The sequence below is a fragment of the Theobroma cacao genome, chromosome 6 (genome assembly GCF_000208745.1).
Source record: "Theobroma cacao cultivar B97-61/B2 chromosome 6, Criollo_cocoa_genome_V2, whole genome shotgun sequence".
Lineage (NCBI taxonomy): Eukaryota > Viridiplantae > Streptophyta > Magnoliopsida > Malvales > Malvaceae > Theobroma > Theobroma cacao.
Genome location: NC_030855.1, coordinates 5,171,504 through 5,198,717, shown reverse-complemented (window position 1 = coordinate 5,198,717; position 27,214 = coordinate 5,171,504). Strand labels below are relative to the sequence as shown.

Sequence of the window (27,214 nt, the reverse complement as noted above, 5' to 3'; positions counted from 1 at the left end):
TGACAGCCTCAAAAGCAAATAGAATTAGGCATTTAAATATTTGCATCGGCAAGCAATCATTGGAACACAAAACTCCTTCTTAAAAGATTCTGTTCTAACAAAGTTTAATAGAAAGTTTTGAGTAAAACATCGAAATAAGCAATTACACATTGATTGCAACATTTGCCTTCCTTGTAGGGAGCACAATATTCTTGTTTCCAGGGAAGGCATTGCGAGAAATGTCTACGAGAGCCTTAAAACTATATGGTTCATGCATAGATAGTTCGGAAAGAACTTTCCTGTTCAGTTGGATGTTCTCTTTCATCAGTCCGTGCATGAAGTTACCATAATTTACCTATAAATAAAACAAATAATAGAAACAGCAAAAGTTAGCATCCCTCCTTAAACAAAGTTCAACACACAGATTGATGCTACAATCAGCATACAAAAGCAATAGCCTTGAAAGAGCAATGACCACATTTCTGATATGTGAGAAATAACAGACAACACGTCTGAGCCATATTTCTTGCAATAGGTTTTTTTTTTTTTTAACTTCCTCTTCTTAGTCTTATCTTCATTTTCTGAGGGGAGGAAAGAAAAAAGAAAAAGTAACTGAGTTCACAACCTTCCTTATTCCTTCTTTAAAAGAAGAATAAATAAATAATTTACCTACAAATAAATAACTAGAAGCTGCTCTTTCTGGCCCCATGTAAGAAATTTCAATTAAATAAGCAACACAGTCACGATAAATATATAGATCAATATCTTCCAGTTTGCCAGGCTAAATCAACTATGAGAAAGGAGAGAAACCTAAAGGTTGATTTAGATCTTTATCTTTAAAACACCAAACTATCTCATCTTTGGGAAGTTCAAGAGCCTATCAAATGTTTTTTGTGTCGAAGAACACAACTTAAAAGCAATTCACCAAATTACTTCCCCACTGAAATAGCAATTTTTAATGATATAAGAAAATTATGGCACCTAACTCCAGCAATTTTTATATGCTAGATCCATGAACAAAAGCATGTTCAAAAGGTAGCAAGTAGGAACAAGCAATCACGAAAGATGTAATCTTTAGTGAACATAATAGTAATAAGCTAAGGTATGATGAGCAGTTCCACTACAACACAGGTGGAGATTGTGTAACAAAGGATGTCAACGGGAAACAGTCAGCTAATAATTATGGTTAAAGTTATCTTATTGCCAAACTCATTCCATTAGCATCTCTACGCGTGAAATGAGAGTTAACAAAGAATAGTGAGTAAAAGAGAGATAAACAGGCACATAGACAGCAACTATAGCGTCCATAGTCAACCGCCAAGGCAGTACATGAATATGGGCAGCATGTCCAACAAGCATGTGGGCCGCAGCCAGTTCATGCTCCAAACTGTATAGCAGTCAACTCATGCAAGGTGAGGATAATTACAAAATCAGATAATCATAGACTCAACCATATTCAATGCTGGCTAAGGATCAGTAGATGCTTTTAGTATTCCAACAGCACCTTATGAGAAAGACGTATTTAGATTCCAAGTGGCCTATCGTTGGAGTGTCCAAGAGATCTCATGATAGAAAATGAGATGACTGAAGCAAGTGTAATAATGAAATAATATCGATGAACCGAATAGTTATTAAGGTGATATCAAGATAGTGGAACTTTGGAGAGAAGATCTGATTGCAGTGCAAAAGGTGATGAGGTGCAAATGAGTAAAAATATTCTAAAAGAAGAAAAAACAACTTATAAGGCATATATAATATGATAGGAGTGGAGACATACAAGAAGAAAGTATACTAATCAAACACAAGAAACTTATCAATGAAAGGGAAGAGTACACAAAAGGTTGGAAAGTTGGACACAAAAGGTGCTACTAATGTAGAGTAACAAACATTTAGTGAAAATTTTTATATTTTACTTTACTCTTCAATAATTCATAGAATTATATGGAGAATTACATTATTTCACATTTATCATTTTTATTTCGTCCAATTTTTCTATTTATTTCATTTGTTTTTTTATTTCTAATAAACAAACTATCTCTTTGTTATATTTATATATTGCACTCAAAGCCTTATAAATTAATTTAATAATGTTGAGTTTTTTATTTTTTATTATATTAAAAATAAAAAAAATACTATCACATAGTCCTCCACATTTAAGATTAATTTTGCATTAAGTTTATCAAACGCCATCTTACCTTCTCTCTACAGCACTTCTAGAACAGCTATACTCAAACAATACCTTCTAAGAAGCTCCGGCTAAGCCAAAGAAAATGAGAAAAATGATGGCAAAAAAGTGCAGAGATATGATTCAAGTAAAATTCTATTTCCTTTCGATTGTTTATATTGGATAAAAGTAACAAGGAGAAAAATATGATTAGTTTGGTCCTTGATTTATTCATGAACTTATGCAACATTTTTAAATTATATGAAACTGCAATAGTCCAATCTCTATCCAATTCTAAATCTCCCCACCTTCAAAGGCACTCAAAAAGCTGATTAAGAAAAAAAAACTGCAAATGGTCATGTTTCTTCTATTTAGTTCTTTGATGACTTTGCTATTCAAATAAGACAAATATGACAATTTTTGCCCCCCCCCCCCCCTCCTCATCTCTGTCTCAATCCAAACAGATAATTAACCATTTGAATAGATTTTATCATGAATATTTCATTATTATTTAAATTATTATTTCAAAAATATTCATAAAATCATTTTTACTTTACTCATTTTCATCGTTACTATCTTTTTCTTTTCTTTTTTAGGCTGCATATATGCGAAAAGCACCATCAGCAAACCTAGGATGTTAACTTAAAACCTACACCTCCAAACAACTTGAGCTAAGCCTAGCTTCCCATTACTTCCTAATTTACTTAACCAATACCAACTTATTTCATTCTCCTATTCTATGCAAGAGGTCCACTATGTTTTGTTCAGGAAATCCTATTTCCTTTTTTTTTCAAACATTAAAATGATACAAACAGAGGAAAAGGAAACCAGTTCTATGACAACGAAATTCAATCGATGGGCTCCCTTTGATAAAATAGACTTCCTAAAACCAGAATGCGAGACTCGAAGGAGGGATGTTAAAATGCTAACATGTCTATAATGACACAGATACAGACTGTCTCACTCCGCTAAAATTCTTTTATGTTCCTACATACACAGGTGTCTTGCATAAAGCACTTCAAACTCTGGCCATATAAAAATTTCGAGCCTACATGTTTAATGGTGTTTTTATTTTTCACTAACCATAGGCACAAAAACTAACACTTAGTAAAGAAAACCACAGAGAAGATGAGAGCTCAAAGCAAAACCACAAGCCAAGAGTAACTAGTTGGGGGTGCAAAAATGCCATCTACAAGTCTCAAACTCTATCACTCTATTCATTTCAAAGCTAATTAAACCGAAACCATGACAAGACCCAGAAAGATGTTACCCAAAATGATTACATGAAACGAAGGGATTGGAAACATAAAGAATTTTTTAATTAGAAGAGGAATAGAAAGCAAATGAAGATATTAACAGAGTTGAACGCAAAAAGGGAGAGAAAGGAAAAGAGAGATTACGCCATGTTGACGAGTCCCAGCATTAATGCGTTCGATCCATAAAGAACGCATGTCACGCTTCTTGTTCCTGCGGTCCCTATAGGAATACTGCAAGGCCTTCTCAACCCTCTCTCTTGCTATTCTTATACAGTTCTTTGCCCTTCCCCTGAATCCCTTTGCCAACTTGAGTATCTCCTTCTTGTTCATTTTTTCCCCTGGGTCTGCGTGTCGAGTGTTGCCAGCCTCAAGTCAGAGGAGAAGCTTAGACGACAAGGGCACTCCGCGCGCAGCAGCGGCCATTAGCCAGTAGGATCGAGGGTAAACAAATTGGGCTGGGCTAAATCAGAGTTCTTAGCTCATTTCTTTTTTCAGCCCGACAACCTTATGGGCTCATTATAGTCTTTGGTTTTAGTTTGAAGCCCAAATACGAATGATGGTTTTTCATTTTCGTCATAAATAATTCTTTGAAAAAAGATTTGTCAAATATTCAAACAAATTTAAATAAGTTCTTATACTACCGCATTCAATCAAACTCGTATATTTTTATTTTAGATCAAATAAATATTTATAATTATCGGTTGGTTAATTGTCATGAGTTAAAATATCCTTGTCATTTATGTTGTTGAAATTAACACTGACCAGGGGTTGACGTAAAAAGTGAAAAATATCATATGATCATATCACAATGTCAAATTAAAATGTCAAGTCATTTTCATTATGACATATCAATATCTCACATTAATATCACGTGTCATAAAATAACAAGATGACTAATAACAGTTAATGAACGTTAAGTATAAAAGTTTATTGAATTAAAACAAAAATGTAAAAATTTATTAAATATAATAAAAAATAAAATTTATTTAAATTTTTAAAATAATTCAAGAACATTATACAAAAAAACAAAATGAAATTTCAAAAGATCAGTATGAATTGTGATATTCTACTAACAAAATCTTTGATTCCAAAAATAAACTCCCATGTAGGTTATCTGTTAAGCCCAAGGCTAAATAAGATTGGTATATGCTCGTGTGAATAACGACACTAAAAACTAATGGTACTGGTGGAGCTGCTAGCTCCGGTCCTTCCAAGGCTAGAAGATGAGAAAGCATATAGCTAATTTCAGTAAGACAACCCGACAAATCATTGTCAAAAGCAAATCAAGCCAGGAATATAGTACAAGATATATAAAGATAGACCCCATGGACCTTTCCCATTTGCCATTGCGCAAATTAACCACTACCACTCGAACCAGCACTTACCGCCAAAAACTGAAGTTGCCAAGGTGGGGCAAGGGGAGCTGTATTCTCCGCACCATGCAATCGGGATCAGAGCAAAACCAAAGCAAGAACAAGAAAAAAAAAACAAAGGAAAACATTCAAGGCGATGGTCATGATGAAGGGAGTGGCATTGGCAGCCGATATAAGGAGAAATCTTGGGGTGATAAAGGAGAGGGTGCTGGAGAAGCTGGCCGCAGCTGCAGTCCCTGCTGATGCTTTGGAGAATGCTAGGCACTTGTTGGAGAGTGTGGTGAGGGATGTTACTGTTGCTGCTCATGGTCTTACCAAGGACGCCTTGCACCGTATCAAGACTCATCTTGTAGATATTCTTCCTTCACTCTCCCCTGCCGTTACTAGAAAGGTACATTTCTTTCTCTTTTTCTCTTAACCATTAGTCGTCGTATCAGACCCCAATTCTACATGCTTGATTAATGGTTGCACCTGCATGAGGCTAGATAGGACTAGGATGTTCAGGTGGTCCAAGTTGAAATTCATTGCTAATTAACTATTGATCTGTTCGGTTATGAACTGGGAGGTAAACTGGTAATTAATTAAGTCCTGCCTAGTTGCTATACAGAATTGTTCAGCTTTCATTGTTTCTCCTCAACCCTTCTTATAGGGGAACTCAAGTCTCACCCTTTGAGTTGTATATATGTGATTAACTGTACATGTATGATTACTGTTGTTCATTGCAAGGGACTTTCTCAACTCTTAACTCGGCAGCTCTTGTCTGGTTGCTGGTAGAAAAGAGTTGAAAAATAAATAAAAACAACAAAAGGAAAGAAAGTAGGAACAGGGATGAAATTCAGCTTCTCTTTTTCGTTCTGCACATGAACAGACAAGCCAGAAATGCTCTTAAAACAGTTTAAGCCTATTAAAGTGCAGTATGCTTCCTCAAGCAGTATCTGGTGGAGCTGCTTTATATGGACTTACTTCTATTCTTACTATTTAAACTGTCTAACTAAAAAGCAAAATGCCTACTTTATTGGACCTGTTTTAGGATTGAGAACTTTGAGCTTGTAAGCAATGTCCCCAGTTCTTAAGATACTTTCATGTTTTGTTCTTCTTAACTCATCTTTGGGGCTGTACTCTTTCTCTTACTTTAAGACGGCTTGAAACTGCAAGATATATAGAGTGAAGTCCTAGAAGCAATTCAGTTCACTTTATGAATTGGTACTCTTTAGTCTTTACTTCTAATTGGTCATTTGAGTAGATGGTGGATGATGCTGAGAAGGAAGCTAATGAAGAGCAAGAAACTGAGGGTGAACATGAAGTAGATGAGCGAAGGCAAGATGATCATCAACTTAGTGGGAAGTCTCCATTTGTGTCACCAGCATCTTCTTTGTTTGCTCTAATCAAACCATTATCGAGGCTTTGAAGATTATATATATAGGGAACTCTGACATACTTGTTTTGTCTACACTTTTCTTGGAAAAATAAAGTGTAAAGAGCATACATTCAAACCTCTAGTTGAATAATGGAGAATCACTTGATGTAAAGAACAGCGACTTATGTGATAAGCAAAGATTGAAGAGCATGAAGCAATGTCTGCCAAGATGATCTTTATCTTGTAACAGCAATTTTTATAGTTCATTATCTGCAGTAATGGATGTTCTTTCTTTTCTAATGCATACGGTGGTCCGTGCCAAAATGAAACATAATTGATTGATTCAGAGGATTCTGTGGATTCAGATGAAGAATCTAATTCAGATATCAGAGTCCTATTCTTCTTTCATTTATCATTTTGGGTAATTACATGTAAATGTTTGCAAGCAAAAAGCTAGAAGCTGTAGTACTGAATGTTATAAAAGGATTGCTTCCTAGCCTTTCGATTTGTTATCCTCCCCGCAAAATGAGGAAATGCCATATTTGTGTCGGTTGTGGTTACTGATGCATATTCGGGAGACACTTGGTCATCTTGACACAGCAAGCCTCATAACCTTTCTTTATGAAGATATCATGTCAAGGCAAGTAATGAGCATACCAACAGGAGAATAACAAGGTTTTATGGCAATTTGCAAAGGCCAGCAGCGGCTGTCACGGTGTAGAGCTAAAGCATTTATACAAAGTTTTCTCTAGCTCTTCAATCATGCATCTAGGAGTTCACAAACATATCTTGGATAAGATAATCGTGGTCAAACGATATGGTGATGCAAAAGCATATGATCAAAAGATTGAGTCAAGAATGAATAAATGAAAATTCCTGTCACATTGCAGCATCAAAATCATATACAATTCAAGGTCCATAATCCTCATCTCCAATCAAATTACAAATATCGGAACACTCCACCAAGCTGCACATTAAAGAAAGGAACTTATTGGGTCATAATTTAGAAAGAAAATGAACATCCAAAGGACAATTGAACCATGATGCAAGTAATACTCTGCCTTCAAAAAAAAAAAAATGTTACTCTGCCAATGTTTATTGAAGGCCAGGAACTTTTTGCTGAAGTATAGGCAGTCTGCCATCAAAGCTTCTAGTGGTGTAGATTATAGAGACGAGTCTACCCGACTCCTTGCAGAAATTCTTTCATTCTTACAATTGGTTGCATTTATAGATAATTAAGTTTATGTAATTCTACCAAGCTAACAGAACTAATTTTTTTGTATGAGATCAGATAAAATAATTCAACTCTCATATCTTCAGTTCCTTTACAATATAGTGCTTAATTGAAGCTTAAATAAGGTAACTAAGCAAAATTGACTGGTGATGCTAGCAACAATATATTGCCAATTATAATAAGAGGAATTCAGAGATAGTACCAGTACTTGCGACTTCGAAATCCTTCCTTGAAAACCACTAAAGGTCTGCAGAGGATGAAAAAGACCATCAATTATCTTCTCAGAAGTAATGTGTTAATGCAGAATATAAGGAGCACACATATAAGGAACCCAAGATCAATTTATTGAAAGTACAGACAACTTTCTATCAGCTGTGTTTTTATTCCTTTAAGCATGGTCGTGTATGATCATCATAGTTTAGCAAAGGGTCTACTTCAGCCAGGCTGCCAGTGGTTGTTCTCTAGGGCGGCCTTGGCCAAGCAAAATGAGATAGATCCTTGGAAGGAACTTCAGTACCTTCTGATATTGAGAGGACCTTCTCCAGGAGAGCCTACACCACCTCTAATGCAAGTGGCGAGACATTTGGTAGTGCATGACTCAGCCTTCCTAGACTTTGGTCGCTGGATTCTAGGTTTCTTGCAGTCTTTGGAGGATGCACACTCTCCTGAAAGCGTTTGGGGTATGTTGGACAGAGTTTCTGAATCTTGGGGTACGTCAGCAGCCCCAGCTGCAGAGACCAAAAGAGCAGCAGCCGCAAGGAAGCTAGATGCCAGGTGGCATCTGCGGCTGTATCTGGTGAGGTAGCTTTTACTTTTGCTGGCAATGTTGTTGCGGCTATTGCTGTTGACACAGTACAATGAAGTTCTGACACAAAAGGCAGCACCAGGGCCACAAATTAGCATTATGGTGAAAGTGTAACTCTTTGTTGTTGTCAATTCTGCTTCTTCATTTTAGCTGGGGTCAAGAAAACAAGAGTTGCCACATTTTCCTTATCTCTTCAGCAAAAATTTTCATGTTGTTGGTGGTCCTACGGGGTCCTAGCTCAGAAGAGTTATCTTGTGTCATTTTGTTGATCCACGTGTTGACCTTTGTTTTTGTGGCCTGTAATCAAGACAAGAGATCACAGTTACCTCAATCCATCTGACTCTATAGTAGTATAAAATTTATGTCAAGTCACATGAATTGCGCATGAGCATGACTTGAAAGCAAACAACAGCAGTATCATTCTTGAAGCGCTCAGTTAATTCAGCAATATATGAAAATGGAAGATTAAATATAGTGGGAGAAAGAAAGACAATTTCTTAAACATTTTATTACCAATTTCCTCTGTCCATGTGGTTTATTGAGAACTTGGAATAGGAGGAAGGGGTAATAAATTCAAGTCATAAAAGAATGTAAACACTGTTGAATATGACTTGTGTAACAGTTGATGATGTTTTGCATTACAGTGAAAAATGAATTAAAATATTCGACAAGACTCCACATTATCTGGAGCTTTCCATATACACTATACGCTATCCGCCATACATACACATTTTCTATATCAGCCTACATATGGATTTACAGAAAAAAAGAGCAAGCATGACCTATACAACGCTCATCATCAGGGCAGAAAAGAACGCAGAAATTGTTTTGTTGCTGACTTCCAAAGAGATATCATCAAGTTAGGAGACTTCTTGCTTCTTGTTTCCTCCTTTCTAGATGTCGTTACAATCGGATCCCTTTCCTCAGAGGATGATAACATGTTATCCTCAAACAATTATCAAGTGTTTTTCTCCAAAACAGACAAAGCTGGAGTCAAATAATTATTTGCTTTGTCAGGCAAATGGGCAACCTGTAGAAAGAGCATGTTTCTGCTTCTTTAGTTCAAGTCATTATTGTTTACAAGCAATTAAAAGCAACTACATTCAGTTCTGAATACTAGAAAAGGTATTAATTGATCCTCACCAGCTCATAAAGCTCCCTCCCTTCCTCAGCTACGTATTCATGACATACCTGCACAAAAACAAGATTCTGTTAAGGTCCATCGTACTTGAAACTAAAATTTTCGTGGCAATCAATGTTACCCACATCAAAGCTCTTATTCCTTGCAGTTGGATCATGCAATGCTTTCACGCAGATATCAGCCACATCAACACAACTAATGCCCTGATGAAAGAGAGAAAGTAGTTAGACAGGAGGCAAACTCAATAAAATTTATTAGAGTCCAAACTAATAGTGCATTCTCACCTGAGAAATCCTGTTTCCTTGATCAAATATAAGAGCACGTTGGCCACCAGGTTCCTCCTGTAAGCACCAAACTTTGATTCAGCACATATTTTGGCTGTCAAAAAACCACAGGTGAATATGGGACAAGTTTGAAAACATTTGGAACAGTAGATTCTCATTGTAATATACAGGAGTTCCCTAATGATTTTCTCTCGTTAAACTAACATACAGCCTTCTAACCATTTATAGTGAAGGAACTGGAGCACTTTAGCTAGTATAAACACTTTACTTTTAAATGAAGTGCATTTGAATCCCAGCAACTTGCCAAGAATGGTATAGTAGTACCTTTAGAGGACCAGGGCGAATTATTGTGTACCCAAGACCCGATCTTCTCAATGAATCCTCACCAGCCTGAAAAAACTCAAGCATGAAACTGAAGTAAGAAAAGGAAAACAGAGAAGGAATGATTTTCACATGAGCACAAAGATAAGACTAACCCTCTTGGCTTTCAAAACTTGCTCCCTTCGGTTTGGCTCAACTCCTAATCCTGTGCACGAAACTAAAACAAAGTCTGTTTCTTGCCCAGTCTGCAGAATATCAAGGCAAAATTATTTTACAATGGGAGAAAATGTCTAATCTCCTTAAAAATGTAGCTGATGGACTAGGTTGTAACTTCAACTCTGTCCCTTATGAGGTATTACTGTCCTACTTTTACAAATATTTTGAACCAGATCATGCAGTATATTAACAAACATATTGCACTCCAATCAATAACCTAGCATCTAACAAGAAATCACTCTTAACAGCCACATTGAGCACAGGGAATATCCATAAGCATTGTTTAGCACTTTTGCATCCTTGGAACCTCAAAAATAATAATAATAACAATAATCAGTCATAGATAGTGCTTTTTGTACTATTTTTCATCTTTCCTTTATCCACTCCACCCTTTAGCATGCAAGCCAAGGCCTCCAAGTTAATTTTAAATGGTTGACTCACTTCAACATAGCTGAAAACCATGGAACTTGAAGAATTGACCCAAAATATAATTAATTAGTCATAGGAAGATTTTTGCAGGCTCACCAACTTCATTGATGGAACTGAGGCTTCAAATTATGCAAATAAAAAGTTCATAAATCTATTCAACTTGGTAGCCAAAACCTCCAAGTTGGAGTAAATGGTTGACTCATTTCAAGATACCTCAAAAATGCCCAATGAATAAATAATTAGAATCAGAAGATTTTAAGACACTGAACAGCTTTAGTGATGGAACCAAGGCTTCACATGATGCAATTGGAAAAATGATACAATTATTTAACTTGAAATTCAGATCAATGAATTCTGATTTTCAGCCATTAACCATTTATTTCTCCTTTAAATCACCCTAAATGTTGTAGACAATAACTAAAAATCATGCTTGTTATGACAGAGACAGGTATGATAGCTGCAGATTGACATTGATGCACGTGCACACATGCGGATGTGCCTACATGCACACGCATAGGTGGAATTGAGCAAACTATATGAAAAAAGCAAAATAAATAACACTGGTTGTTTGCAACCCCATCCATATCACCTTATTGTATGTAAATCATGATTTTCAGAAAAAAAAAAAAAAGCGTATGTACACCACAAGCAGAGGCTTAAGCCTCAAAGCAGCAATGCCTTTTTTGCATTTAACTCATTAAAGTTAATGGTTACCATATCACATGATTCAAAACAGAAACTCTTCATAAATGTTACCAGAAAAAGGTGCAGCAGTGGTTATTTTTGATGTTATAGCATAAAATGATAGCATGACATCTAAAAATGGGGAAAAAAGAGAAACTGAAGGTCTTTCTGTCAATGAAGGAGGAATATACATAAAACACTTACAGGCAAAGCTTTTATATATTCCAATATAAGCTTGAAACTTCGGGGGTCTTGCTTCATTCCTGCTGGTCCTTCAACAGGCCTCTGCAGCAAGGATAATATGAAGAATCAGAAGTTTTAAAAGCAGAATAGTTGTTATTTGATCAAGGGGAATAAGAAATTGGATAAATCATCAGAAATTACTGTAGCAACAGTATGAGTGATGTTAGCACTAGAACAAAAAGAGGTCAAGAATAAACTTCTGACCAATTAGGGGATGTCCAAGGAAGAAATAAAAACAATTAGTTTTTCGTTTGAACGGTACAGTAGAAAACTATGGAAAAGAATAAACTTTGCTGGTCTCATCAGCAAAAAGAAAATGATGACATGATGTCATCAAAAATGTTTAACAATTTTTCTGGAGACCCTGAAACTTGAGAAAAGATGTTTGGAATAGACTGATAGAAGCTATCATAACAAAATTTTCATTACAAATGCCAAAATAAGAATATTTATTAAATCATGTACCAAAAAGTGGAGTTGCCACTGGCAGCAAAAAGAAAACTTTCTGCATGCTACTCTAAAATGCATAATTCGATTTTCAAGTGCCACTTCTTGGGTGTGTTTGTGGCCAAAGTTCTGACATGCAAGCCTAGATATATCTAATCTAAATATTAGTAGTCCATCTATAATGGTGATATGGAAGCAGAAATCATCGTTCAAGTGTATTATTGACGAAAATACGACCACCAAAAGCTCAAAATATGTCATAAATTCTCACTACTTAAAACACCTGAAGCAATCTGTTAATCAAAATTTACAATATCTATGCAGTAGTCCGCAAATTTCCATTTAAAAAATGAATGAGCCAGCTCCACATTAATGACAATCTCTACCCCAGAAAAAGCAGCATTCACAAAGTTTAGTCCATGGTAGTAAAGAATCAAAAGAACAAATTTATAGGGCAAACAAATCATTGTTCCAATGTATTTTTGATAGAAATGTATTCTATCATTTGTATAATTATGAAATTTTTTATTCATATCAAACAGCACTAGTGCAAAAGTTCATTTGACACCATAACAGATAGCCATATACAGTATCAAGTATCAACCAATAACAATGAGAACAATAAGGTGATCAATTACAATGGCATGCTAAATTTCTTCCTGGTTCAAAAATCATTTCGAATATTCAATAAATACCAAGCTAGCAGTCAAATCACCAAAGAGATCCACTAGTTAACAATTCTACAGCTTTGACCTCAAGATTCCACCAAAAACAGAAAATGAAGAATCTATATAACCAAACCTAAATTAACAACAAGATTTCCTTAGGCAGATTCTAAAAAATATCACATGTCATTTTCAAACTCATAACATACTTGATAATAGTAACAAAAACCAGCCTCAGAAAGATTTGATGATAGCCAAAAACACAAACTCAATTACCATTCAAAGAATTATTGTCCTGAGACCTTGAGAATAAATGTAGGTAACGATCCCTTATACTTCTACAAGTTTTCAAACTAGGTGATACAGGGCAAGTTTCAAAATACACAAACCTGTCTTCGTGGCTCAAAGCGTATAGTTAATGTATGTACAAGGAATGGGTCTAATGGTGGATCATCTAGTTTCACGGGACGAAATGATGAAAACGGCACTCTGACCTGTCAATCACAGGAAAGGGGAAAATACGTAACCTAATCAATACCCTTTCACCAAAATCTTGAGAGTAAAAAGAATTGATGCATGGAATGCTCACGATGGAAAGCCCATAGCTTTCTGAGGGATAAGAGATCATTACCCTACAAAATCCTACTTTTGTGTTTATTCTTGCAAAGTATAATTTGCTTTGAGTTGTATCTGCTGAAGGACCAGCTTCAAGAATTACAACATAAGATCTTCCATTGCCACCAAGAGAGAGAACTAGACCTTCATTCCTGAACACCAAATATTTCATAAAGTGAGGTACATTTTTAAGGTGGAATCAATATATCTGTCAATAACATATCAAACAACAGTCAGCTTCTACTAAGTAAAAAGTTATATCGATAATGGAAGTGCTACATACCTGTCAAGAGTGCAACCCAAAGGAAGTGAAAACTTTTTTGACAGCTCAACATACCCACCTCTGGTGAAAACATAGCCTAAAGTTGAGAATTAAAAACAGAGTTAAAGACAGAACAGCCTGTATTTGCCACAGGCAAGAAAACATATGGAGACTGTAAATAATTGCTTCAGGCTAGGCATGCGTCACATTTCAACTGAAATTACCTGAGAAAACAGCTTGTCCAGTCTCAGTGTACTCAAACTTGGCATCCATTCCGCCATCGTACTTCGAAGCAATCACATCCTGGAAGTAAGTACCTTGACGTATTTCCCATCCATTCAATGAATCTTCAGATTTGAACTTTGCAAGCAGAAGCTTGCTTTTGCTGCTTTTGCCTGCTCGAATTTGTGCCAGTTTATTATTGTAGTCCTGCAGTGATGTTAGATATCAGTTCACCAAAGCTATTTTTCAGGGAGAAAAATAGATAGACCATAATCAATCCACTATGAAGCCATCCACAAGTTACAATGAACAAGTTTATCAGTATGCTAGTCTAAAACATGGTAATAAAACTGTATAGAAGTAGACAATGTTATACTGAGTTCACTTGAGAACTGCCCAAATCTTGGACAAGTAGAGAAAGTAAATTTAATGAAAAAGAAAAGGGCATTTACTGCCTCTAGAGAATTGATGAAAAATCTAGCCTTGGAAGGATCATGCATTCATATGTGCATATACGATTATAAACCGGAGTAAAACACATGCTCAAAATTGGAACAAACCTGCAATGCTTTGGTGAGGTTTAAAACCCCTTGATGATCAACTCTATAGAGATCCCCAGTGATAGTAGACCGAGCAGTGGCACAGTAGATAATCTTGTTGCAACCTTCTACAGCAGCTTGAAGGGTGGAAGGCTCACCCACATCCCCAATCACTATCTCAACTGACCTAGGAAGCATGTCCAACACCGCTTGATCTGCCTTCCTCACCAAAGCCTTTAATCACAGAATTAAGGAAAAAGCATTATCTTTAGGTCTATAAAACTAAAGCTACAAATCTTAGAGAAATTCAACTCTACAATTTATCACATTATAGTTTTCTACCTCTTTAGGCAAAGAAAAAGCTGTTGCACTAACCAAACAAGCAGATAGAGAAACAAGTTTCAATTCCAAGTTAGAATTTGAAACTTTACATATGGGAAATCTAATTGTTAGAACTCAAGCCCCTTAGACTTTCGCTCACTTGGAAAATAGAATAAAAGAGAAGAAAGTGGTAAAAGCAAAGCAACCTTGACAGTATATCCTCTGAGCATGAGCTTACGGACAACAATGCGTCCAATGCGGCTGGTGGCACCAACAACAAGGACAGTGGTGTTTTGAGCACCAGGAATGGCAAACTCACACATGGGTCCTTCTCTAATAAGCAAAGCATCCAAAGCTTCCCTATCATCGACACGAGTTGTCCTTGAAATCTGCCCCAACCCAGAGAACTTCCTCCAAACCTCATCAAATATTTGTCGGGATTTACGTCCCAACCCCACTGGGTTGACGTCATCCAAACTTAACGAAACTTGCTGCTGTTGTTGTTGCGGTTGGTCTTGTGAAATAGATTCAGTAGAAGTAGTAGTTGTTGTTGTTGTAGTTATAGGAGTTGGAGTAGGAGAAGTTTTTTTAGCTTTGGGTTTTTTCTTGTTGCCTTTGCCAGTGTTGGGAGAGGAAGCAGCGCGTAGGATAAGGAAGGTGGAACGCTGACAAGGAGAAGGTTGCCATTTCAGCCAGATGGGGCTGCTGTTAAAACCATGGCCTAAACCGGTCGAAGCACTCATTGCTGTAGTAGCCGTGGCAGCACTCATTGCTGTTTTCGTAATTTTAGACTGGAAAAGCAGCTTTGATTTAGATGTAGCTTAGATTATAGTCAGTCTCTTATTATTCCCTTCTTTTCTTGTTTTCTTTCATGGTTTTTTCTCACCTTTTGGTAGGGAAGGGGAATGAAAAGAATGGTGGGGTGGTTGAAGGTTGAGATGTCAAAATCAAAGGAAGACGCCAAAGCAGCAAGAGAGAAATGAAGACCACATATCTTGATTAGAGGTTTGGGTTCTTTTGGGAGTGTAACTCAGTTAGTTGCCAACAAGCGCGCCACGTTGACATGCCTGCTTCCTTTCATTCCTTTAACACACGCCTGTCTGCCTGCCTGACTTCTTCACGCCCAGCTATCAGTAATATTCAACTCGTCAGACCATGCAAGAAAATAACATTCAAATCGGGATATCTTTATTGAATATTTTAAACATAATGCTCCACAGAAAGAAAAATTTGACGCTAGCTAGCATTAAGGAACAGAGTAAAAATCAAACACACGTTGATTGAGCTATATAAGAATAATTTGACTAAAAATGAATTGCTTGCTGCAGTTGTTCAATGCTACTTATTTTTCCATCTTTTAAATAAGAAGCCATTCTACAAAAAGGGGGGGTCAAATGTTCCAAAGGGAAAACATAGAAAGGAACCCAAAAAAAAAAAAGGAAACTAACCTCCCTCCCACATTCCTCTGTAAGAAAGCATTCTTAGACAGATTAGAACAATTATGGTACACTGGCCACCAAGGGATGGATGGCATTCCACAGAATACAAGATAAAAATTTAAAGAATCACCATATCAGGCCACTGACACACATCACTACTTCCAACTCCATGGGGCATAGTTAGCGACCGTTGCAGGCAGACCTCGTAAACAACTTCCTTTGCTTTCTTTGTAGGGAATTCAGTCACGGGTTTCTGAATGAAAGAATTCTTCCCTAACCAATCTGTTCTGCTTCTAGTATAGTATTTGCCTATCCCCTTCTGACCTGACCTTCTAGATCCGCCGGTTTTCCCCATCACTGCCCTAGTTCCAAGCAGTGACCCGCTGGAGCAGCACAAAAACTATTTTCTACCTCCTTGTGTAGAAGGGAGCATTCTTCATCAAAACATCCAAATCCATATTTACAATTTGGTTTTACCCAGAATTACCAGCAACCTCAGCAGCTCTCTGCCTCATCATCTCCATCACAGCAGCCCTACGCCGTGAATCAGACTGCTGTTGAAGCCTCCTCAAATGTTCCTTAAGATCTCTGTAATCATTAACAAATTTAACATTTTTAGCTTTAAATTAAACCCATGAACACAAACAGAGAAAGGAGCATAACATATGGCTGTTCAAGGGTTTGAGAGCCACATGCATATACCTGCAACGTGGTACGTGGCATTCAGATTCTTTGCATGCGCGTGCATGAAGTTGCAGCAGATACCACATTTTCTTACAAAGAACACAACCACCAGAAGCACGTGTCTTGCATTGTATTCCATGGCGGAAAAGCCCCTTCACTTTCCGACAATTTGGGTATTGGCAATGTGCAGATCGACATTGTGATGCATGCACCAAAAGGTCAAGCATTTTCCTAAGCTGCAAATTTCAGGAACCAATTATGTTAGAAGAACATATCCAAAATCTGCCATGTTTGCACACATATAGTCATGAACTCATTTTTCCAACCATTTACTAGCCAAATCAGAAGGAAAATAATATATTCGGGGAACATAGATACTTTAATCCAAATTAGAATTTCACATATTTCAATATTCAAGTGCAGAGAGCCAATAGCATCTAAGAAATATCCAATTTGAGAGTTCTTTAGTCAAACTTTCTAATGTTATCATGCCAATTATAGGTGCCACCACCAAGCCCCAAAAAAAGAACAAAAGGGGGTGCACATACAAGCCATTGTCAGATATTGGCTGTTGCTGGTCTTTGAAAGTACATATACTTGACCATCAATACACACAAAAATACAAACATATATGTTTTGATGAGATTTAGCAAATTAACCACGCCCAACTAATCATTCATACAGTTGAGACAATTCTTTATTACAAAAGAGTTAAATAAAATTACTTTTTTTAACAAAAAAAAAAAAGTACCTGCAGAACACGTAGTTGCCTAGCCTCTTTATTCTGTGCATCACGTTCAGCCATGGATGGATGATTTGTTAACTTATGAGGATGATCAATGCCCCCATCCTTTTGGTAACATGCATTGCATACATCATAATCAGGGCAAACTTCACAGCGCCAACCTTGACCAGTTTCAATGTCCAGATGGCATATGTTACAGGTCGTGACAAATGCAGGGGCAGTTGGATTGTGAAGATGGTAAAGTACCATCATTGAGGAATGTTTAGCCCGCCTTAGGGTATCATACTGATAATGATTCCCTTGACAAAGACTCAAAAATGCCTGCCTAGTATCAAAGAATTCACTCTCAAGAATTTCATCTTTATCCTTTGTATCAGTAGGTACATCATTAATTTCAGCCTGCAAAATGACAATTTTCCAGAAATTTTAAATTAGAAAAAAGAAAAAAGAAAAGTCTGCATACGGAAGCAGCAACATACACAAACACTAAATGTAAATTAAAGTAGTACTCTGAGAAACTTACCGGACAGAGCACATGTTTCTCCCTTTGATTGATGGGATGTCTCTCTCTTTCTTCACGTTTCTGCTCTGTTTCATAGCACCTGTGAAGGTACAAAGAAGCAAACGTCAGATCCATTTCTCTTGGAACTTTCTCCTACTTGGCAGAAGCAGACTGAAATATAAATAGATGAAGACAATAAAAGGAGAAAAGGTCCAAAGATAAAAATTGATTTGGCCTTTAATCGGGGGAAGGAAGGGAGATGGGGGTTGAGTCTAGAAATTTTTACCAGTATAATTACAGAAACTCGGGAAATACTCAGCTTTTTAAGAGCTCAATGGTCAGATTCCTAACCTCTAAAAGCAAAAGTATGGTTGCACTAAACTGAAATTTAAGGCAAAAAGTCACTCAGAAACATCACAAGAAGCAAATATTTAGTATTGGAATTGACATGTCAACTGGCAGGTGAAACTTTTGTACCAGGTATGGTAACTTCCTACAGTCTTTTCTTTTTCCCCCAAAATGAAGATTTCTCTTCTGCCAAAAAGGACTCTCTCCACCAGAAGTTCATTCAAAAATAAATTCCTAGAAACTTAAACAAAAGAAAGCCCATCATGCAACATCTTCAACCAACAGTGGCCTCTTTCACAACAAAAGTAGTAATACCAAGGATTGAAAGACTTGCATGGTTTGTCTTACTGTGAAGGACTAAGAAAAGTCCATAATTCCAAATCATCAACCAATGTGATTAATGTTTCATATCTAGAATGTAATGCCAAAGGCAGAGCAAAAATAATAGTAATAATAATAATAATAACAATCCCAAGAGGTTAAATAACTAGCATTCATATTATGGTAGTAATAATTCTGTATGATTCACGTATGAATAATTAGGCTGGACTCATAATAGTCAAAAATCAGAAATGCACTCAACAATTTCTAAAATGCAGAAAAAGACTGAACCCTAGCATAGATTCAAGCCTGATAAATAAATAATAGAAACAATGTAACAGAGATGCTTAACAATGAATACGAAAGAGAGCACAACACCACCCCACCCACCCCCCCACCCAAAACCTTTCTCTCATATAAATAGATCTGATTGACAAATTATAGGTTCTCATGAAAGAGAATCATATTACTATGCATATGATCCAACTGAGGAAATCATAGCCTGCTAGAGTATCACATGTAGTATACTCCTATGCCCACAAAGAGAGAGAGAGAGAGAGAGAGATAAATTATACAAGAGAATAAAACACAGCCAAAAAGAGTAGCAATCTTACTTATCACAAAGCTGAAAGTTTTTGCACTGGTTGCAGGCCCAGCGGTTTCCAGATACCATTAGAATACAACAATGAGTGCAACAATGCTGCAAGTGAACCATGATAAAATCTTCCTTCATTGGGCAAATGGTCTCACCAAGCTGAATTGAAGAGAAAAGGAGGGGAAAGAGTAATATAACCGGTTAAAATCCCTTGGGTCATTATTTTAACAAAATCTCAACTCTAAGATAGCAAGAATTGTAATTTACCACATCCACTATCTTTAAACTGAACAAAATCATAGAGGAAAAAAAAAAGCTGAAAGATCTGGAAGAAAGGAAATTACTTTATGCATCAGTAGCACGTCCTTTGATGCATTAGCAGAGAGATCAGACTGACCAGATGCTTTTAAAGCCCTCTTTGTTATAGTCTTTTTAGTAGTTCCTTTTTTGTTGAGCTTTCTGCCATCTTCTTCTTGACGAAGCTGATTAATTAGATCTTCAGCAGCCCCAGGCCAGTAATCACCATCAAAATATGGCAGCCTAGCTGCTGTTACCTTGGCCTTACATTCACCAGTAGTTACAAAAAAATGATCGTATAGATTAGTGAGATCAACTACAATGTTTTCCTTGGCAGCTTTCCTTAGCATTGCTAAATACCTGAAACAGAATTCATGAATATCAGGGAAATTAACAAAATGAATTAATAAAAAAATAATGCAAAATAAGTAATTAAAAAATATTTTGACAACTATTTGCCTCACCACTCTCGCAGCTTATCTGATTTAGGTGTTTTCTGAATTTCTGGATGGCAATACAAGATATAATCTTCACCCTTTAGCGGAGGGCAAGCCCATATATAGCAACTTGTAAAACCACGTTTCTTGCAATATTCAAGGTATCCAATCTGGATAATTAAGGTTTAGAATCCAATAAGTCAGACAAATGATCTCAACTAAATAGATCACTGATAGTATATGTAAAACGGAAATCATGAAAATAATATCACTAAACAGAATTCAGTAAGAGTTTAGACTTACAAGAATTTCATGGTAAACAAATGTACGGAGAGCCTCTCCAGTGACTGCTTTAACCTCAGGCCGGAAATACTTGACTGAATCTAGATATGACAGATAAACTCGGCGCTGATTTGGGAATGCGCTTTCTGATCCAAATTCTTGAACATACATGCCAAACAAGCATACTTCTACCCCTTCTATCTTCTGAAACAACAAAATAACCTAAAAGAGAAAATTATAACTTATAAGCATCTCATAATTACAATTAAAGTGCCATTTTCAGCGTACAAGCATGTATAACACTTGATCTATATCCTTCAAACCTTTGATTTATATGGAAATTCTGGTGGATAATTCTCTTCTTGAAAAATTTCAAGAAACCGCTGCTTTACTTCCAGCTTTTTATCAACTGATGAAACAACTCTAATTACAAGTGCCTCAGCCCCAGGAACCTGTAAATATTGATGAAAGAAGAAATAAGCTTATTTCACATAAGTCCATAACAATTGACGGCCACTGGAGAGGACTAACATGCTCTTCCACAAGACCAAAAAAGAATCAACAGTAATACTGAGAAGAAATTCCACATATAGAAGAAAGTTAATGGTCCCTAGTCAAAGGAATCAGAAGTTCTAAGTTTGGTCCAATAGATAATTAAGCTGTGGTTACGTGACGTAGAAATGGGGCAGCAAAAGCAAAACACCAAACAAAGCCATCTGGCCTTTCAAACATAAAAGTAGGTACGATCCAATTACCCAATTTTTCACTATTCTCCTAATTATACCCAAAAAAAATCCTAGCAAAATGCTCAATCAACAGCAAAATATGCATCAATTTATATTACCTCAACAGCTTTTGTTTCTCAGGATATAACTTACCTAGGAACAAGCTAACTTATTTAAATATAGCTTTCTTTCTTTTGTTCTTTTTTTTTTTTAGTGTAAGTGTGTGAATTTGTAGCAATTCTGAATGCCTTTCAGCAACAAGAAAGTAGCGAAAGGACATCATATACAACATAGAATCAACTGTCATCATGTGATCATGATCCATTAATCACCTCATCATAACTTTTTCCTTGAGCCCTTGCCCTCTCTAGTCTTTCCTGTTTCAGTCTCCTAAACAATCGCTGCTCTATGTGGTCACTAAGGATTGTTCTTGGCAAATCTTTGGCCCCAAGGACAGCACTCTGAGGTAAGGGCTTGCGCTCTCCTCTTTCAATCTCAGCAATATAACAATTGGGGCATGTATACTCAGCTTGCCCACCATCATTCCTTCTACCATTAAATAAAGCACAAATTTGATGCTGCCAAGCCTCACACTTGTCACATTGAACCCACTGCACAATATTATAGAAGACAAAAAAATGTAAGAGCAACTGTTAGTGACTATCATGAAACATAATAATACTCAAAAAGCATGTATTGAACATACCCATTCTTCAGTCTCTTCATCATTCTTCTTCTTCTCAAGCCTTGCCTTTTGAATGGTATTTCCATCCACAACAATGCTATCTCCACGAGCCTCATTATGGCATGGAATACAAAAGTAATGTCGTGTATCACCAGCTCCCATTGTGTAGTACATTGCATTTCGCTTAATCCGAGCACCACAAGGGCTGCAATAAATAGGTGGTGGTTCAAAAGTAAGTTTCTCAACTGCACATAACTGACAGGAGTTCTCACTCATTGAGTGCTCCATTGCTTGATTCTTTTCCACTTTTGCTTTACTCTGTAAAAGAAAGAAAATAGCTATCATCAAACATCTTCTTCCATCTCCAAGTCCATTTTCTAGTATATTAAGTAGTAAACTAACACATATATTCATCTCCTACAACTCATCAATGATCTACATACAACACTAGAAAACAGTGCCTCAAACAAATCACAACAATACAATAAATCATACCTGACCAACCCATTGTCGGAGGCCTGTAATATGCTGCCTAACTTGCTCAGGCGTGAACAGTTCAGTCAGTGACACACCCTTTATTTTCGGTTTCCCAGACTTAGTTCCAGCTGCAATTTCAGAAGACTGTGTTGCATTTTCTTGTTTAGCTGGGTCAGACTCCTTCTCAATCTTAACCTTTTCTTGCTTAGGTGGACCACCAAAGTCATCAGATGTAATAGGTTCACCATCAGTCTTTTGTTTGCAATTGTCATCTACAGCATCCTTCATCTCAATAATAGTAGGACTACCTTTAGCAGAACTCATGGGGACTTCTGTCTTCACTTCCATGGGCTCAGATTTAACTGGCATACACCTATCACTTTGTTGGTAATCTTGGCGCTGAATATCCTGAGACCCTTGAGGTTCAACAACAGCAGAACCTGATACTACAGGAACCTCACTTTCAGCAATAACAGACTGATGAGAAGACTGCTCTATCTTCATGCGTTTTAGTGAAGGCTGTATGTCTACAGAAGTATCAATTGATGCAGTTGTTGAAGTCACTCTAGCTGAAATGTCTCCAGCATCATATGTTTTAGTAGAACCACCATCAGAAGATGGCAAAACAGAAGTAGAGTTTAGACAAGCACGTGCCTTCTGAGCCTGAACATAATTGTTAACAGGAACACAAACAGGGCATGCAGGATTTGCACAAGTCTTGTGATGACGAATCAATATCTTGGAGTGATGGCAACGAGGATATGAGCATTGAGCTGATTCACATATGTCCATATGACTCAACAACTTTCGGACAGTAAAGCAATAGCCATCACACTTACCCTCAGGGGCTTTACATCTACGTGCATGGCGCAGAAACAAAAGCCATCTCACTTGATTTCTAAACTGCCGATCATGGCTCCCATTTCCAGATCTAGAGACGGCACCCCTCGAATTTGAAGGATCTGATGAGCTTCTAGGAACAACGACAGGACTAATAGTAGATCCATCTGCAGAAAAATTGTTACGTTGAGCTTCATCCTGCCCAGATATCCTCTGACGAAAATCCTCTTGGACATGCTGCTCATGTGACATGTTCCCTGGCATTTGAGCCCGATCTTGTGAGTGAGGGTGCCACTGACTCTGCACAAGTGATTCAGGCTGTGCTCCAGCTGAAAGTTTATAATCATTATGAGACTCTGGAACCAATTGGTGTTGCTGCAACATCTGTTGCATTTGTTGAGAATTTTGTGGCAGTGATGAACACATATCCTGCTGAGTAGAGAGGTCTTCAGCATGGTTCTGCTGGAACTGATTCTGCAATTCAGGGAGCTGAAATTGTTCAGGACCTTGTTGATGTAGAACCTCCTCATGGTTTTCAACTCCAGGTTCACGCTTCACTTGACTGCCTTTATCAGATGCCATCTGAGACTGACTATAACCACTATTGTTCAGCAAACTCTGGTGATGCTGATTTTGCTGCTTCTGGTGACGTTGCTGTTGAACAAATTGCTGTTGTTGGAACTGATTGGGCTGCTGCTGAAATTGTTGCTGTTGATTAGACTGAAGAATATTGTCTCTCGAAGAAACTGAAGGTTGGAAATTCATCTTATCAAACTGATCCATGGACTGGGGCGGCCTCATATGGGCCACCGATTGCACACCATGTAAATTTGACTGATTACTCATCAAAGAAGAATTTGTTCTGGACATAGACTGCAAGTTAACTGGATTCAAGTTCTGAGAGTTTGTAACTGATCCAACAGATGTCACAGTGCCATACAAGTTTCCAGACCCAAAAGAATCAGCATTGCTCATTCCATATCCATCACCTGACAAAAAGAATTGCTTTCTTTGAGACAACCCGTATCCCAATAATAAATTACATTTTCAGATTCATTATTAATAAATCAAAGGAAATAGAGCGAGACAGACAAATGACAGCAAGATATTACCTTGCATTAGGGGTCGCTGATGTTGATCAAAGTGTTGTTGCAAAGGTTTTGATGTATTAGCAAAAGGTGTGGCAGTCTGATATCCCCCAGAAGTCCCCGGTTCATTTACAATTTGCATATTGTTGCCCATCATCCCCAATGCACCATTTAGGGACCCATTAGAAAACCCAAAAGTTTTCTGCTGCAAGCCAGACCTGATGCCGCTACCCATTTGGCTGCCAAGCGTGTGCAAAATACGACTGTTTTGACCACCAACATGTTGCTTTTGCTGCTGTGGCTGTGATACCATTGTTGATTCAACAGTTGAAAGCCCACCCACATTATTGGAAGACTGATTATTCATGTAAGACTGATTACTAATGCTACTGTTATTGCTATTGCCATTAAATCCAGGAGTGGGAATCATTTGGCTTGTCATTCTTGGCCCACCAATTGATGACATTCCACCAGAAGCAATAGGAAAATTGGCAGGTGATTGTTGATACCCATTCGATATATTTCCTACAAAAGTAACATTTCAGTTACCCTCAGTAGAAAATGCTATCTAAATCTGATTACAAAAGAACAGCAAGGCTCAAATTTACCTTCAGATCGGTTGAAGGAACTACTATTCATGCCACCAGTTGGCAACAGGCTTCCTGTATTGACAGTTGTAGGAGCTATGCTTGCATTGGCAGCACTCATAGAAGTATCTATAGAAGATGTGACCATGATGCTAGGATTGCCACTGTGTGACATACCAGGGGTGGGTATCATTGTACCAACTGGTGCTGATGCCGAATTAACAAGCTGCGGATGTCGTTGGTTGTGCACACTTCTGCTCTCCTTTATTATATTCTGTAAACGGTGCTCTAAAGTACTCAAATTTGTATATTCCTCCTAGAAGACATATTCCAAGTATCAGAAATAAGGGGAGAAAAAAGAAAGTTGTAGCACATAGACATAAAATTCTTCAGAAGAATACAAAATAATGTGCTTCTACAGTGAGAAAGAAACTCACAAACATAAAAAGAAAAGAAGTGAAGAAATAACAGCAGCAATGAACCATACAAATGAAATGGGTAAAAACATCAATGAAGATACAGATTTTCTCAAAACATAGAAATTTGACAAAAGAATTAACCTTTGTTTGAGCGAACTTAAATAGACCTTCTTCCAACCGTTTTGCAAAATCCAGAAACTTGATCATTGATGCCTCAGTAATAGGATGCTGGTGCCGCAATTTTAAAACCTCAATGCTGGGAAAAAAAAATTGAAATTTGCACTAGTTATCAAAAATGAACATTATACACAGATATAATAACAAAACAATTCTATGACGGAAATGCCTAATCTTGATAAATAGACTGATCTCACATAGAAGCTAAATAGCAGTAATGATTATATCAATCTACATATCAATGTGAAATCACAAGAATCATCACATATTTGTTCACCCACCTAAGAGGAGTCTTGACAAGAAAAAATAAACAAGGTCTTTTTCCTTTAGCTTTTCCTTTCTTTTGAAAAAGAAAAAAAAAAGAGCAAGAGAGAGAACTCTTTAACAACTTAAACCAGAAGCCTTGCCTGTTGCACCAGACAGTGGCCCCTTAAGTTTGTTGAAAATACCATTGAATGATGCATACGTCAATATATATCTCATGCAGAATCAACATTATAAACAGGCGCATAAAATCCTACACATACAGATACACAACTATTTCAATGCCAATTATCACACTTTTTCACTGTTCTATTCACACTAGAGTTCTACCAATCATACTGAACATAGATCACTGAGTTTAGGCGAAATATAGACAATTAAGTGCTAAAGTCATCTTGTGACTTAGTTATTTTTTGTATGCTAACTTCTATACACAGTTTGTAGAAGTAGAAAAACAAATTTGAATATTTTGCCACCATCTATAACAAAAGAATGGTACTGACATGCAACTGAGCATCCAGCAGCACATGCATGTCACAAACGTGTACAATCGTCCATGCACACACATACAAAATGATGAAACATAAATAGCTTCAATTGGTATTAAATAACATTCAGACAGCATTCACACAATATCTAATGCAGCTTTTATTCCAAATTGCTCTGCAATTAAACTAAATCAATCAGGAGATACAAACAATTCATACAACAAGGCAAATCAATACTACTGCTTATAGAAAATCTTACATCTTTCCTCGCATAAATTCCCGTGTCCTGATGAGGTCAGGGTCCATACTCAGTGTATTATGCGGAGGACCTCCACCGCCAACAACGCCACCACCACCCATGCCTCCAGCAACGCCTAAATTCTGCATCTGGGCAGGCTGAAGAGGGTTCCCATTTTGCTGGGGCAATCCCCCTTGATTAGGTACCTGCCCCGATATCTGTCCCGACATATGCGCCTGCACATTCATTTCTATCCTTATTCCTTCTTCGTTTTCGCCTTGTCTTTGTAACTACCACAACTAGAAACAACCACTGCATAACTTATTCCACACTCTCGCGTTACAATCGCACCATCCACCACCACTCATGCTTCTTTCTTTTTGCCCTCCTATAATTGTCACTTCAAATACATCCCTTTCATGGCATTTCTGTAATTAAACTTACCCTGCTTACAGATATTCAGCAAATTGAATAAATTAACTCAAATTCCAATGATTCAATCTCAATTGCAACAATTTCACATTGTTTAACAAAATTGAAACCCAAAATGGCTAAATTGGACGAAAAATTGGGGAATTTTGGTCAATGAAGCAACGGAAACCCCAATTTAACAATTCAAGATATAAAACGATCCTAATTAGAGAATTAAGCACTAAGCACTAACAAACCCTAGGTTAATAAAGAAAAAAGAACATCAATTTCATAAAAACATTAAAAAGAAACGAAAACCCTAAAAAACGAACCTGAGGAAAAAATGCGAATTGAAAGCAGAAGCAAGAGCAGCTGCGATCGGAGCTTCGAGAATTCCGATGGTAAGACCGAGAATTGCGACGAAGACGACGAAGACGACGATCGGAATAAAAAAGGACAAAAGAATCGGCAAGACAGCGCTTGTGTCGCACGTGCGAATGGAAAATTGACACGAGCGTACGATTCGAAGACAGAGAGGGAGATGAGAAGAAGAATGAGCAGAAGGAGAAGATCGCGAAGAGAAAAAGGGGAAACAGGGAAAGGGGGGA

At 37.2% G+C, this 27,214-nt stretch overlaps 5 protein-coding genes across 6 annotated transcripts; 1 reads left to right on the top strand and 4 right to left on the bottom strand.

The window, feature by feature from the left end:
* On the bottom strand, positions 1 to 3,819 carry LOC18595515 (50S ribosomal protein L20). Its single transcript, XM_007023503.2, has 2 exons — positions 3,544 to 3,819; positions 1 to 334 (listed from the first exon to the last, which is right to left on the bottom strand). Exons 1-2 carry the CDS (start codon positions 3,727 to 3,729, stop codon positions 143 to 145), a joined length of 378 nt encoding a protein of 125 aa, XP_007023565.1. The 5' UTR covers positions 3,730 to 3,819; the 3' UTR covers positions 1 to 142.
* LOC18595514 lies at positions 4,724 to 6,429 on the top strand. The gene is made up of 2 exons (XM_007023502.2): positions 4,724 to 5,163; positions 6,016 to 6,429. Exons 1-2 carry the CDS (start codon positions 4,909 to 4,911, stop codon positions 6,178 to 6,180), a joined length of 420 nt encoding a protein of 139 aa, XP_007023564.1. The 5' UTR covers positions 4,724 to 4,908; the 3' UTR covers positions 6,181 to 6,429.
* Positions 6,966 to 8,452, bottom strand: LOC18595513. The gene is made up of 3 exons (XM_018123072.1): positions 7,881 to 8,452; positions 7,566 to 7,610; positions 6,966 to 7,096 (listed from the first exon to the last, which is right to left on the bottom strand). The coding sequence occupies exons 1-3, from the start codon at positions 8,264 to 8,266 to the stop codon at positions 7,039 to 7,041; spliced, it is 489 nt and encodes a 162-aa protein (XP_017978561.1). The 5' UTR covers positions 8,267 to 8,452; the 3' UTR covers positions 6,966 to 7,038.
* On the bottom strand, positions 8,641 to 15,671 carry LOC18595511. 2 transcript variants are annotated; one of them, XR_001928459.1, is made up of 13 exons: positions 14,764 to 15,671; positions 14,258 to 14,470; positions 13,700 to 13,904; positions 13,497 to 13,572; positions 13,230 to 13,365; positions 12,988 to 13,092; positions 11,448 to 11,528; positions 10,070 to 10,159; positions 9,918 to 9,983; positions 9,594 to 9,687; positions 9,435 to 9,512; positions 9,312 to 9,359; positions 8,641 to 9,198 (listed from the first exon to the last, which is right to left on the bottom strand). XR_001928459.1 is itself a non-coding variant. In XM_007023495.2 (13 exons), exons 1-13 carry the CDS (start codon positions 15,325 to 15,327, stop codon positions 9,127 to 9,129), a joined length of 1,791 nt encoding a protein of 596 aa, XP_007023557.1. In that variant the 5' UTR covers positions 15,328 to 15,668; the 3' UTR covers positions 8,641 to 9,126. The 2 variants fall into 2 exon arrangements, 1 of the variants encoding a protein (XP_007023557.1); XM_007023495.2 differs by having other exon boundaries at positions 9,594 to 9,650; positions 14,764 to 15,668.
* Positions 15,817 to 27,214, bottom strand: LOC18595510 (histone acetyltransferase HAC1). Its single transcript, XM_007023493.2, has 17 exons — positions 26,939 to 27,214; positions 26,217 to 26,640; positions 25,170 to 25,284; positions 24,631 to 24,925; positions 24,047 to 24,547; positions 22,113 to 23,923; positions 21,639 to 21,935; positions 21,265 to 21,543; positions 20,531 to 20,659; positions 20,229 to 20,429; positions 19,953 to 20,095; positions 19,536 to 19,848; positions 19,211 to 19,350; positions 17,949 to 18,027; positions 17,432 to 17,824; positions 16,699 to 16,916; positions 15,817 to 16,584 (listed from the first exon to the last, which is right to left on the bottom strand). Exons 2-17 carry the CDS (start codon positions 26,441 to 26,443, stop codon positions 16,470 to 16,472), a joined length of 5,256 nt encoding a protein of 1,751 aa, XP_007023555.2. The 5' UTR covers positions 26,444 to 26,640; positions 26,939 to 27,214; the 3' UTR covers positions 15,817 to 16,469.